The sequence below is a fragment of the Sturnus vulgaris genome, chromosome 6 (assembly GCF_052056855.1).
Source record: "Sturnus vulgaris isolate bStuVul1 chromosome 6, bStuVul1.hap1, whole genome shotgun sequence".
In the NCBI taxonomy this organism is placed as follows: domain Eukaryota; kingdom Metazoa; phylum Chordata; class Aves; order Passeriformes; family Sturnidae; genus Sturnus; species Sturnus vulgaris.
In genome coordinates, this window is record NC_142248.1 from 48,448,682 (window position 1) to 48,460,742 (window position 12,061).

Below are 12,061 nucleotides of genomic sequence, written 5' to 3' on the forward strand. Positions count from 1 at the left end.
ATTTTACTATTTTAGATCATCAGTTGTATTCTGAAAGAAATCTATTTTAATGATATGTGTACGTTTGCACGAAGTTATAGTTAAATATAGCTTGCGGCTGGGCTCTTTAATGAATAGGGGTATTTTTGGTTTTAATTCAATATTTTATGCTTGTGGTGTGTAGTGTGCTGATTTATTTTTTAATGTTATTTACTACGTGCGCTTTTGTTTTTGAGTGAAGGTAACTTTCTGGATGGTTTTGTATTTGAGGCAGAATGAATTGAAGTAGGTTTTTAAAACTGATTTTTCATATGTACGATGGGGAGTTTAGTAGGGGCAGCTCTGATGGTGGGGGCTTGGTTGTTAATTTTATCAGACGGCTTTTGTTAGATACAGCTTTTAATTCTGGAAAGTTTTTTTTTCTAATGTCGTGCTTTGAAGGTGGTTTTCGAGGATGTATGGTATAGCTTTATTTTGTTTGTAGATGGTGTATGATAAGGGCTATGGTCTATTTATCTAATGCCATGTTTTTTCATTCAGGTGTTGATAAGGGAGTTCTTGAATGGCGTTTTGTGTTGTTTTTGTTTTTGGTGGGGCGTTGTTTTTAAAGGATACCTTGATAAGGTTTGCCGATGGCGTTCTAGCCTGTAGCATAAGGCATAGGGTAGTTTTTGAATTATTTTGTGGTGGCTTTGATTCTTGCCAGTATGTAGTGTTTGTTTGAGGTAATGCTGTGTAGCTAATTTCTGTTTTCCTATTAATATTAGAATTGGAGTGTTGTAGTATATGGGCTGTTATTATATCCTAGGGGTTCTATTTATTTGGTTTGATTGTTTTCTAGTTATGGATAATTTTTCTCAAAAAACCATTTTCAGAATTTCAGGCGTGACACAAAAGAACACTCAGATTGCTGGAAGGGAAACGTGTGCCCAGATTGTCTCGAAGCAGTGCTGCTGTCGGTTCTCGTTCAGTTGTGTCTTCTGAAAATGAGACTGTTGTATTCATTGCGCTGTGCTAAACACTTGTCATTCTCCCAATGCCAGGAAACAGATGAAGCTTGAAGAAAGAGGAAGGAATTTGGAAGCGTACAAACAAGCTGAGAAGAGGTTCAGAGATCAGGGTGCTCGCTGGCAGCAGGGGCTGGGGGTTAGGGATGAGCAGGAGCAAAGCCGGAGCACATCAACCTCACCTCGTGTTTTCTCGGGGGCTTTATGGCCCTGGCAAGAGAGAGATGTTCACTGATGAGTCCCAGGCCGAGCCGTGAGCACAGCACGTTGTGTTGGAGCTGGGGGTTTTTTTTGAGACGTTCAGCAGCCACACTCTCTAGTCAAGAGTCCTGAGGTTTGTTGCTGCTCCACTTTCATCCTCATATCCAGCTTCCAGCCCTTTTCTTCTCTCTGTCCAGTGTGTCTTTTGTGTTCCTTTCTTGTCCTGTGTGCTCCCCATCCCATTCCCGTTCCCTACGGAGGGGGAGGGTGTGGAGACTGGGGGCTCCGACGTGGTTTGGGGCACCCCAAGGTCCCTGGGAAAGGGAGCCAGGCTGCGCTGGAGGAGCAGGTGAGTCGGGCATGGGGGGGGGGGGGGGGGTCATGCTGGGTGCCAGAACATTGAGAGGGAGGGGTGGGTGTAGAATGCATGAAAAACAGAACCATAAAAAATAGCTAAATATAGTCTAAAAGGAATGTTTAAATGCTTTTTATTTGGGTAGAGGCACGGTTTTTATAGCTAATATAAAAATAAAATATAAAGACTAGAAATAGATTGGTATACATGTAAAATATAATGAAATATAAGTAGCAAATATCTATGAAAAATCTAGTGTATAACAGAAATAATGCAAATATAAGAATATGTATAAATATAAAATAGAGCTATGAGAATGGTAATAAGAATGGGGTAAAACATCAGTGAGAAATGGAAAAAAACCACATGAAAAATGGTGGGAAAAACAGTGAGAAATGGAGAAAAATCAGTGAAAAATGGGGGGGGGAATCTTTGAAAAATGGGGAAAAAAAACAGTGAGAAATGGGGGAAAAAAAATCCATGAAAAGTGGGGGAATAAATCAGTGAGAAACGGGGAAAAGTGGGGGAAAAAATAATTGAGAAATGGGGAAAAAAATCAGTGATATATGGGGAGAAAATCAGTGATTAATGGGCGGAAAAATGCATGAAAAATGGAAGGAAAAATTCAGAGAGAAATGGGGGCAAATATCAGTGATAAATGGGGGAAAAATGCATGGAAAATGGGGGGAAAATTCAGAGAGAAATGGGGGCAAAAATCAGTGAGCAATGGGGGGGAAAATCGGGAAATATCCATGGAAAAATGGGGGAAAAAAAATCAGTGAGAAATGGGGAAAATATGGGAAAAAATCCACGAAAATTGCGGGAAAAAATGCATGAAAAATTGGGGAAAAATCAGTAAGAAATGGGGGAAAAAATCCATGAAAAATGGCGGGAAAAATCAGATCGGCGATCGATAGCTAATGCGTGCCTATGGATTCGATCGGCGATCGATTGATCGCGCCTGCCGATCGATTATATCGGCGATCGATTGCTAATGCCTGCCGATCGATTAGATCGGCGATCGATTGATCGCGCCTGCCGATCGATTATATCGGCGATCGATTGCTAATGCCTGCCGATCGATTAGATCGGCGATCGATTGATCGCGCCTGCCGATCGATTCGATCGGCGATCGATTGCTAATGCCTGCCGATCGATTAGATCGGCGATCGATTGATCGCGCCTGCCGATCGATTAGATCGGCGATCGATTGCTAATGCCTGCCGATCGATTAGATCGGCGATCGATTGATCGCGCCTGCCGATCGATTCGATCGGCGATCGATTGCTAATGCCTGCCGATCGATTAGATCGGCGATCGATTGCTAATGCCTGCCGATCGATTCGATCGGCGATCGATTGCTAATGCCTGCCGATCGATTAGATCGGCGATCGATTGATCGCGCCTGCCGATCGATTATATCGGCGATCGATTGCTAATGCCTGCCGATCGATTAGATCGGCGATCGATTGATCGCGCCTGCCGATCGATTCGATCGGCGATCGATTGCTAATGCCTGCCGATCGATTATATCGGCGATCGATTGATCGCGCCTGCCGATCGATTCGATCGGCGATCGATTGCTAATGCCTGCCGATCGATTATATCGGCGATCGATTGCCAATGCCTGCCGATCGATTCGATCGGCGATCGATTGCTAATGCCTGCCGATCGATTATATCGGCGATCGATTGCCAATGCCTGCCGATCGATTATATCGGCGATCGATTGCTAATGCCTGCGGATCGATTATATCGGCGATCGATTGCCAATGCCTGCCGATCGATTATATCGGCGATCGATTGATTGTGCCTGCCGATCGATTAGATCGGCGATCGATTGATCGCGCCTGCCGATCGATTCGATCGGCGATCGATTGCTAATGCCTGCCGATCGATTAGATCGGCGATCGATTGATCGCGCCTGCCGATCGATTCGATCGGCGATCGATTGCTAATGCCTGCCGATCGATTCGATCGGCGATCGATTGCTAATGCCTGCCGATCGATTATATCGGCGATCGATTGCCAATGCCTGCCGATCGATTCGATCGGCGATCGATTGCTAATGCCTGCCGATCGATTATATCGGCGATCGATTGCCAATGCCTGCCGATCGATTAGATCGGCGATCGATTGCTAATGCCTGCCGATCGATTATATCGGCGATCGATTGCCAATGCCTGCCGATCGATTATATCGGCGATCGATTGATCGTGCCTGCCGATCGATTAGCTCGGCGATCGATTGCCAATGCCTGCCGATCGATTAGATCGGCGGTCGATTGCCAATGCCTGCCGATCGATTGCTAATGCACACTATTTGCACACTCCTTGCACACCCTTTGCACTCACACAGATGCAGGAGGTTTCTCAGTTCTGGTCGGGGTTTTTGGGGCGTTCATTCAGGGGGATTTCCTCAAGGATTGGGACACTCCTTGATTCCATCCCTTGCCTGTCTCCCGAGCGCCACCCTGTGGGCAGAGCGCGGTACTGCGCGCCTGCCTCTCCCAAGATGGCGACCTTCTAACTCTGGCTGCAAAAGGAGGGTGGCACAGCAAGGAGCCCGCTCGCTCTAGTGGGATGCCTGCGCACGACGCCGACACCGATCCCACGGGTGCGATTTTCGGCGGCGTTTCCAATCGTGCGGACATCTCCTTCAGCCCGCTTCGGCCCGGGGAAGAGGGGCGGGGCCGCCAGCGATGGTCCCGGCGCAGCCCGGGCAGGCTCGGGGCGGAGCCGGGGCTTGGCGAGGCGGGGCACGGAGGTCCCGGGGACGGGACCGGGCGGGGCCGGGGCGGTGCTTTAGGGGCGGTCCCCAGTGGTCCCGGGCGGCACCGGGGGCGGGGCCGGGTGATCCCGGAGCGGTACCGAGCTGTGCTGGGGACGGTGCTGCAGGGGCGGTGCCGGGCCCGCCTCAGGGTGATTGAATGCCCAGAAATCGCCTCCTCTGCCCCGTGCTCACACTGAGCTGCGGGCTGCAGCGTGCTGTCGGAGCTCCGCACACAGCACGGATTTGGGCTTCCCCTCCTCTCAAACCCTCTCCCCCTTCTTCCTGCTCCTCATCTTCCTCTTTTTCCTCTCCCTCCGCCTCGCCCCCCTCCCCGGGCCCCTGACTCCCCCCGGGATCCCCTCCTCCGGAGGCGGCCCTTCCGAACCGACCCCCCCTCCAAGCCCCGGAGCCCGAGACCGTTAAGGTAAGCTTTTGAATTGAAATATCAGGATATTCACTCTATCCCACTGGCCTGAAATTTCAGGATTGTACGATTTTTTCTTGAAGCAGTTACCTTTGCTGCAGGATTGTGTGGTCACCAGTCTCCTTTCCTGTGACTCTTGTTGAAATTTGCTGTCAGATAACCGGCTAGTAACGAAATATTTGACAGAAATCAATGCTGTGAACGGACTTCACTGCAGCAGTTGATGAAAGAGCAAAGAAAATGTCTGTCGTGTTTACGCACCCCCCCGAGGCTGAATGAATTCTGATACTGTAATAAATCAGTGCAGTTGGTGCCTGCAAAGGTCTTGACATTGATCAAGAAGATATTGCTTTGGATTTTTACTTTTTATCAGCGTTTCTTTAATCTGTACTTCAGCACTCTAGCCTTTCATAAGTCTTCTCCGGTTTCCTCTGGCCCTGCAGAGTAGTCCTCTCTGTTATTGTCTGATCCCAGCTTTGATGCAAGGAGTACTTTTTGTCTTGAAAATTAGCATCCCCCTCTGCATATTTAAATTAGTTATTTGACTTTTGAGAAAAAGCTGGTCAGCTCGAAGTCCACCAGACACCAGAGGCTGCTGTTTTTAGCACCTTATTCAAAGAGGACATCCTTTAGTTACCTAAGTAGGGGTAGAGATTTACCCTTAGGAATAAGGAATAAATGCAACCAGACTGTCCTGCCAAGAAAAAAAATCCAGTTACAGTGACTGAATTAGGGTTTAGTGGCCCTTGATCCTTGCAAGGGATTAAAGGCAGGTTCACTTGGTCTCCCAGCAATGAATGTCTCAACCGAAAGCTGCTCAAAATGTGCCGTTTTTCTGATGGTTTTGGATTCTTTTGCCAGGTGGGAACATGGACTGCTTGACTTGTTCCTGTGTCCACTTTCCACTTCAGTCCTTTGCATTTTCTCTGAAGGGAAAGCAGGAACAGGGAAGTTGGGGCAGTTCCGTCAGCAGAAAGGCTGCTAAGAATAGATGGTAAGGACTTACTTTTCTGCACAGTGCCATGTAACTGAAGGCTCGTTTTTGGATTTCACATTCTGTTCCTGCCTGGTTTTGTGAGAGCTGCAGGTGCATTTCTGTTTCCAGACCCTGCCAAAAATAGTCGCTTATATTATAATGAATCCTTTTTCCTTCATGTTTTCTTGCTTTAAAAGAATTACCCTGTCAGATTGATGTGAGCAGCAGTTGTTTTTAGATCTGCTGGTGTTGTACACGGAGTAACTGTAGAACAAATGAGTTGTGATGGCTTCCTTGTATTTGATGTGTGGAGAGGAGCAAAGGCACAGATTCATCCTGTGTAATTGCAGTCGTCCAACGTAGGTGCCAGGGTCGGGAAGCTGGGCAAGGTTTCCTCTCTTGCTGGGCCTTAGGGGGAGGGAGTTGAACCCTGGTGTCACTCGGATTCCTTCCTCTTCTCCCTCCTCCTTTCTTGCTTGTAGAGCTGGAGCTCGGGGTCACCGAGTTTGGGTGCTCGCAGTCAGGGCCTGAATTTGGAGAGCAGGAAAGCGGGGGGAAGTTTCTAGGCACGTCAAAGCCTGTCTCTAGGGTGTGGGACTTGTTGGTCTTCCTCACCACCCCCAGCAACTTGCACTTCTCTCTGGACCTTGCTGTGGTCACAGCCCACTGCTCATTTATGTGACTGTTCATCCCTCTGCCTGATTGCTTTAAGTACAAGTAGCCTGATTCAGGTTTAATTTAGCAATGATTTTCCTCTGTTTCATCGGTAGTTTTCTAAAACTCCCCTACAGGCTATTTTGAAGGTGCTTTTTTCTTTTTTTTTTAACTGCCTGTGATGATAGAAAGCTGTACGGCCCTCTGAAAGCAGTATAACCTGCTTTCCAAAAATTACAGAAGTAGGATTTTTATTGTCCACTATGCAGCTGAAGTCCCCCTAGTGAGCCTCTTGAACTGAGGGTGAGGAGAGCGGCAGATACGACTCCTCATCAACCTGCTCTTCTTTTCGTTCCTAAAAGAAGGAAGCATGAAGGTAACTATAGAAAAAGATCTGCATCCCTCGGGGTTTTGTATTTTAGGTGTTTTGAGGTTTATTTACACACCTCCTCCTTTGTTTCCTGGACAGGTTTTACGTGACAGTGGAGCGTTTGAGTACACGTGGAAGGAGCTTTCAATTTGGCTGGAGCACTTGGATAATACAAAAGAAGACCAGAAGGAAGCAGTGATTCAGTTTTTGGAAAAGGTAACGGTGTTCAAATCAGCTGGATAAAAAAATGCAAAGAATAGTGTTAGTGGAAACTGGAGGTCTTGTTGCTATTGTTGAGAAACCTGTCAAAGACCAGCGAATGAATTCTGAGAAAAGCCTTGTTTGGGATTCTTTATACGGAGGTGGCATCCTTCTTGTGTTCAGTGGGAGGGCAGCCAAATGATTTGTAGGAAAATGAAATCCAAAAAGATCAGCTGTTATTACAGCATTGTTGGTGTAAGGGTAGAGTGGTGTAGGTGTGGGTAGCTTTGATCTCCTCTTTAGGTGCCGACATTATCAGAGCTCAGTAGATGGTGGTCCTTGACAAGGAAAGGTGACACTTGCTGTTTACTCTTCAGGATGTTGAATGCCCAGTGCTTTGCCTCCACTGTGGTCTGCCCAGGTACTCGGTGTGTGGTCGCAATCTAGGTGCCAAGTTGTGGTGGGTTTTTGTTTTTCCATCAGTGTGGCCTGTAGAGCAGGAACTGTAGACAGAATCCTGCAGAAGTGCTATGGAAGTTGTCCTCATAAAAGCTGCCCAGCTTTCAGCACGTGGTCGTTCTCAGTACCGTGTGGTTCCCCTGCACTTGCCAGCCAGCAGGTGCACTTACCTTTCTCCCCACCTTTGCTGACAGATCCTGCTGAAGCTGGTGGCCAACCCCTGTCCCTACACTGACAAGGCAGCAGACCTGGTTCAGGCAGCCAGCACGCTCCAGGTGGCTCTGTTTAAACAGGACTCTGATAACATCAGCATCCCCGTCTCTCACATTGATGGTATGTGGTAACCTGTCAACATCCCAACTCCATGACTTGGGGATACACTTTCTAGCCCTAATCAGCAAACTGGGGATGGATAACTCTGGCAGTCCTGTTAAGTAAGGGCCCTCCAGGATTCAGCTCTCCACGTGTTCTTGGTATCAGAAGTCGAAGTGGAATTGCCAAGTTGCCGCTTTACCTCTGAAAGTAATTTCTGCCGTGGTTGTGCCACTTGAACGGTATTTGAAATCTCTCTTCATGCTCTTGCAGCCGCGTTTTTGAACTCAAATGGAAATCTAGCCCTTCTGCCTGGGACTGTTGACAGAGTCATGGAATCCCAGAGTGGTTTGGCCGGCAAGGCTCCTTAAATCTCATCCAGTTCCAGCCCTGCCATGAACAGGGACACCTTTCAGTAGCCCGGGCTGCTCCAAGCCCCAGTGTCCAGCCTGGCTTTGGACACATCCAGGGATCCAGGAGCAGCCACAGCTGCTCCGTGCTGGACAGCAGCATTGAAAGGCAGAGTGAAGGTTCAGCTGTAATTTAGGGGTTGCACTTAACGTTGTATTGTGTGACAAATGTGGCTTTCATACTTTTTTTAAATTTTTTTTTTTTTTTATTAAAAAGAATTAAAAAGATGCCTTGTATTCCTGGAGTGTTGCATTCTACGTCTGTTGTTTTTCCTGTTAGTCTGGATTCTTGCTTTGATGTTTTTCTTCACTTATTAGATGTCCTGGATATGGTGGATGTCCTGATCGAGGACAGTGATGGCTTTGATGAAGAAGTTGGGTTCTCTTTAAATGAAGACGTGATCATTTCCCTTCAGTGCTGTTGTCCCTGCTGCATTAGAAGCCAGGAATGAACAAGTCCACGTGGGCCTGGATGCTGATCCCTCTTGCTGGTCCATGACAGCATGTGACAGGTGAGATTTCCAGGTGTCTGATTTAGCAGGAAACTGGTTTGTTCCTTCTTGTGAGGAGGCTCATTGGCTTTGCATGGGCAAAGCCACTCCACGTTTTCCATCTAGGAACAGAGTTGGGGAGCTGTTTGAAAACAGAGTCCCAGAGGTAAACAGCTTGGCTCGGTATTTCTGTGTGGAAATAGAAGAATATCTGTGTCTTCTGATTTTTCTCTCGTCTTTCTTCCACAGGTGTTTTTGTATTCCTGACTTGGGTTTCCATCGGGGACACGTGGCTTGGAGCTCAGGAGCCGGATCTGTTCCTTGCCCACGGCAGATTGGTCTGCACTAGTGCAGGTGACGAATTACAGGATGGCTTGGGAACTCGGAAACAAGGAGAAGCAAGTCTTATGTGTCTTTGCAAAAGGTTTTGGCTACCACAGGGCATTAATTCAGGGAGTTAAGACTTCATCTTTAACGTTCTGTGCTCTGCCAGCATCACTGCGAGCCCTGAAAGCCTCCTGAGCTGTTCTCATACAGACCTATCTTGTTTGGTCAAAAAAAAATCTTAGTTTAGTTTCGTCCAAGAAATGTTACTACTCTGTGCGAGCTCATGGGGAAGCTTTTATTTGGCATCTCTCAGTGGGACATTGAAAGTCCAACTTCCCATTTCTTGAACAGTCTGAGAGGCAGTATTACTTTCTATCATTTTTATCACAGGCATTTTAAACTTTTTGAGGAACCGGCAGGACTGTTTGTGCGGAGGCGTGCGGTTCACAGCCATCCTCTGTCCAACGTAGGATGGGAAAAAAAGGCTGGAGAGCTTCCTACAAGGGGCTGTAAGTGCAAATGACCAGGAGCCCGGGGTTTAGTCATGATGATTTAGTATTTCTTTAAAGACTCTGATTGATTTCATGATGCCAAAACCAGTATGAATAGAAGACTGAAGTCAGGAATCACGATGGTCTCCTTGGGTTTAAAAAGCTTTAATGGTGTTTCAAGACATTTGTATGAGACCTGGTTTGTTTTTTCTTACCCTTTTATTCAATCAAAAAAAAAAAAAAAAAAAAAAAAAAAGCCTTGATCCATCACTGCTGCTGTGATGTGTGACAAATGCCTGTCCTCCCTCCACGTGGAACAGGTGAGAGGTGGAACTGAAGCCCAAAGAGTTTTCTGCCCACTGATAACATGTGAGTCATATTGGGAATTCTCTGCAGAATGGCAACAGTTGTTCTTGAATTTGGCCATGAGGGGAGTGGAACATGGCAGCCCGGGTCTGAGAAGGTGCAGTGCCAGAAGGAGAAGCTTTGAAATGTTAAATCAGGATTGATTCAGGTGACTCGCGACCGCGTGCTGTGCCCAGGTCCCTGGTAGAAATACTGTGCAGGGAAAAGCCAGAGCTGCCTGTGCTATGAGCTGAATTTTTTATTGGGGGGGGGGGGGGGGGACACGGTGTGTGAAATAAGAATGAGGTGCAAATGAGGGAATTGCTTGTGTGTGTGAATATTCTTGTCCTAAAGGAGCGCTGCCCGGTGCTCCTCCCTTCCTGTGCCCCTCTCCTGGTGAGCCTCTGTCCTGCTGGCCGTGCCTCTCTGTCTCCGTGCCTGTGCTGCTCCTTGCCCGTCTTTGCCCGCCCCGCACGGGCTGTGCTCGCTTCCTCTCTGGCTCCTGGGTTCCCTCTTTGTCATGGTACCCCTCAGTCCTTGCTGTGTGTTTGGCACTCTCTGTCTTTTCTCCGTCCTTCTCTGTGCCTCTGTGGTGCTCCCTGTGCCGTTGTTTCCCGTGGGATCCTTGTGTCCCGGTCACTGTCTGTCCTAGGGTGATGTTATGGTGTTTCTATCTCCAATCATGTGTCCTGATTATGTTTGGTATTATGTCCTGTGCTTCCAGGACTGACTCTGAGAGTGAAGCTTTGTTTTGTCTTGTTATCAGCCGGCTCACCTCCCCCATGGTCTATGTTTAGGAGAGGTTTTAGCTCGGTTTGCTTGCTTGCCTGCTTGCTTGCTTGCTTGCTTGCTTGCCTGCCTGCTTGCTTGCTTGCCTGCTTGCTCGCTTCTGCCTCTTTTTCTTTCCTTCGCTTTGCCCTTGCTTTTTTCTTATTAGTTAGTTCAGCTAGGCAGTCCAACTTTTTCCCTGGACTGTTTTCTCTTCCACCCCGTCCCCTCCCTCTCCTGGATACCATCTGAACCTGTTCCGGACGGGGACCTGGGAAACCCCAAGAAACACCGGGAGTCTACACTCTGTCACCTGCAGCAGCCATTCCCAAGCGCCAGAGACTGATAACTGGGCGACCACTCGCCAGAGAGATTGAACTCGTCATCCCTTCAGAACGGTGAAAGAGTTTTTTGTCAGCTGGTGTTGTCTTTTTCCCTGTGCTGGGGAGTGTCTTGCTTGTTAAATAAAGAGGTTTTTTTCTCCCACTCTTCTCCGAGGAAATTCTTCCCGAACCCGGTGGGGTGGGGGGGAGGAGTCGTGGGGTTTGCTGTCTGGGGGCTCCTTCTGGAGGTTTTCCCCCAAATTTGCCCAAAACCAGGACACTGTCCCTGTTCATTTTTAATCCCTCCCTCTTGTGCTGCCCATCCAGCATGCCAGGGGTTTCTTTTCGTTTTTTGGTTATTTTTCGTTTTCATTTTTCTTCTTCTTTTTTTTTTTTTTTAGGGGGGGTTCCATTTCATCGTGCACCTTGATGTTGATTTTCTTCCCTTGTCCTCTCTGCTGCCCCTCCTCCTTTCTGCCCCTTGTCCCCTGTGTCTGCAGGGCTGGGGAGGAACTTCAGCCCTTGTGGGGGTTGCCCTCCCTTTTCTGGTGTCAGCAGAGTCACTTTCTGTGGGATGGACACATGGGAGGGGTTGCAGTCAAGTGCCCTGCTGCTGTCCAGGGCAGTTGGAGTCGTTCTGTGCCTTCTTTGGGGTGAGGAAAAAAGGCTGAGGGGGGCTCCGACGTGGTTTGGGGCACCCCAAGGTCCCTGGGAGAGGGAGCCGGGCTGCGCTGGAGGAGCAGGTGAGTCGGGCATGGGGGGGGGTCATGGTGGGTGCCAGAACATTGAGAGGGAGGGGTGGGTGTAGAATGCATGAAAAACAGAACCTTAAAAAACAGCTAAATATAGTCTAAAAGGAATGTTTTATTGGTTTGTGTTTGGATAGAGGTAGGGTTTTTTTATAGATACTGTATATATAAAAGATAAAGAATAAAAATATAGAAGCAAATATAAGAAACCAATATATAAATATATTACATTACATTATATTTTGTTATGAAAATAGAAATATATAAATATTTAGACTTTAAAAGGAATTTTTTATTGTTTTTCATTTGGTTAGAGGAGGGTTTTTAATAAATAATATAAATAATATAGGCAAAAATATACAAATATGCAAAAATAGATACTGACATAAAATTATTATAACTATATATGCATATATATATGTAAGTATAAATATATAGAAATAAATAT

General features: G+C 47.3%; 1 protein-coding gene across 10 annotated transcripts; it reads left to right on the plus strand.

Moving 5' to 3' along the window:
* Positions 1-1,218: 1,218 nt before the first annotated feature.
* LOC148223491 (nucleolar pre-ribosomal-associated protein 1-like) lies at positions 1,219-11,027 on the plus strand. Of its 10 annotated transcripts, XM_088166543.1 has the most exons (7): positions 4,744-6,953; positions 7,592-7,730; positions 7,983-8,066; positions 8,438-8,631; positions 8,860-8,964; positions 9,328-9,446; positions 9,686-11,027. In XM_088166543.1, exons 1-4 carry the CDS (start codon positions 6,738-6,740, stop codon positions 8,569-8,571), a joined length of 573 nt encoding a protein of 190 aa, XP_088022669.1. In that variant the 5' UTR covers positions 4,744-6,737; the 3' UTR covers positions 8,572-8,631; positions 8,860-8,964; positions 9,328-9,446; positions 9,686-11,027. The 10 variants fall into 10 exon arrangements, with proteins under 10 accessions (XP_088022666.1, XP_088022664.1, XP_088022663.1 ...); XM_088166540.1 differs by adding an exon at positions 1,219-1,320 and having other exon boundaries at positions 6,637-6,953; positions 8,860-11,027; XM_088166538.1 differs by adding an exon at positions 4,362-4,737 and having other exon boundaries at positions 6,637-6,953; positions 8,860-11,027.
* The last annotated feature ends 1,034 nt before the right edge of the window (positions 11,028-12,061 follow it).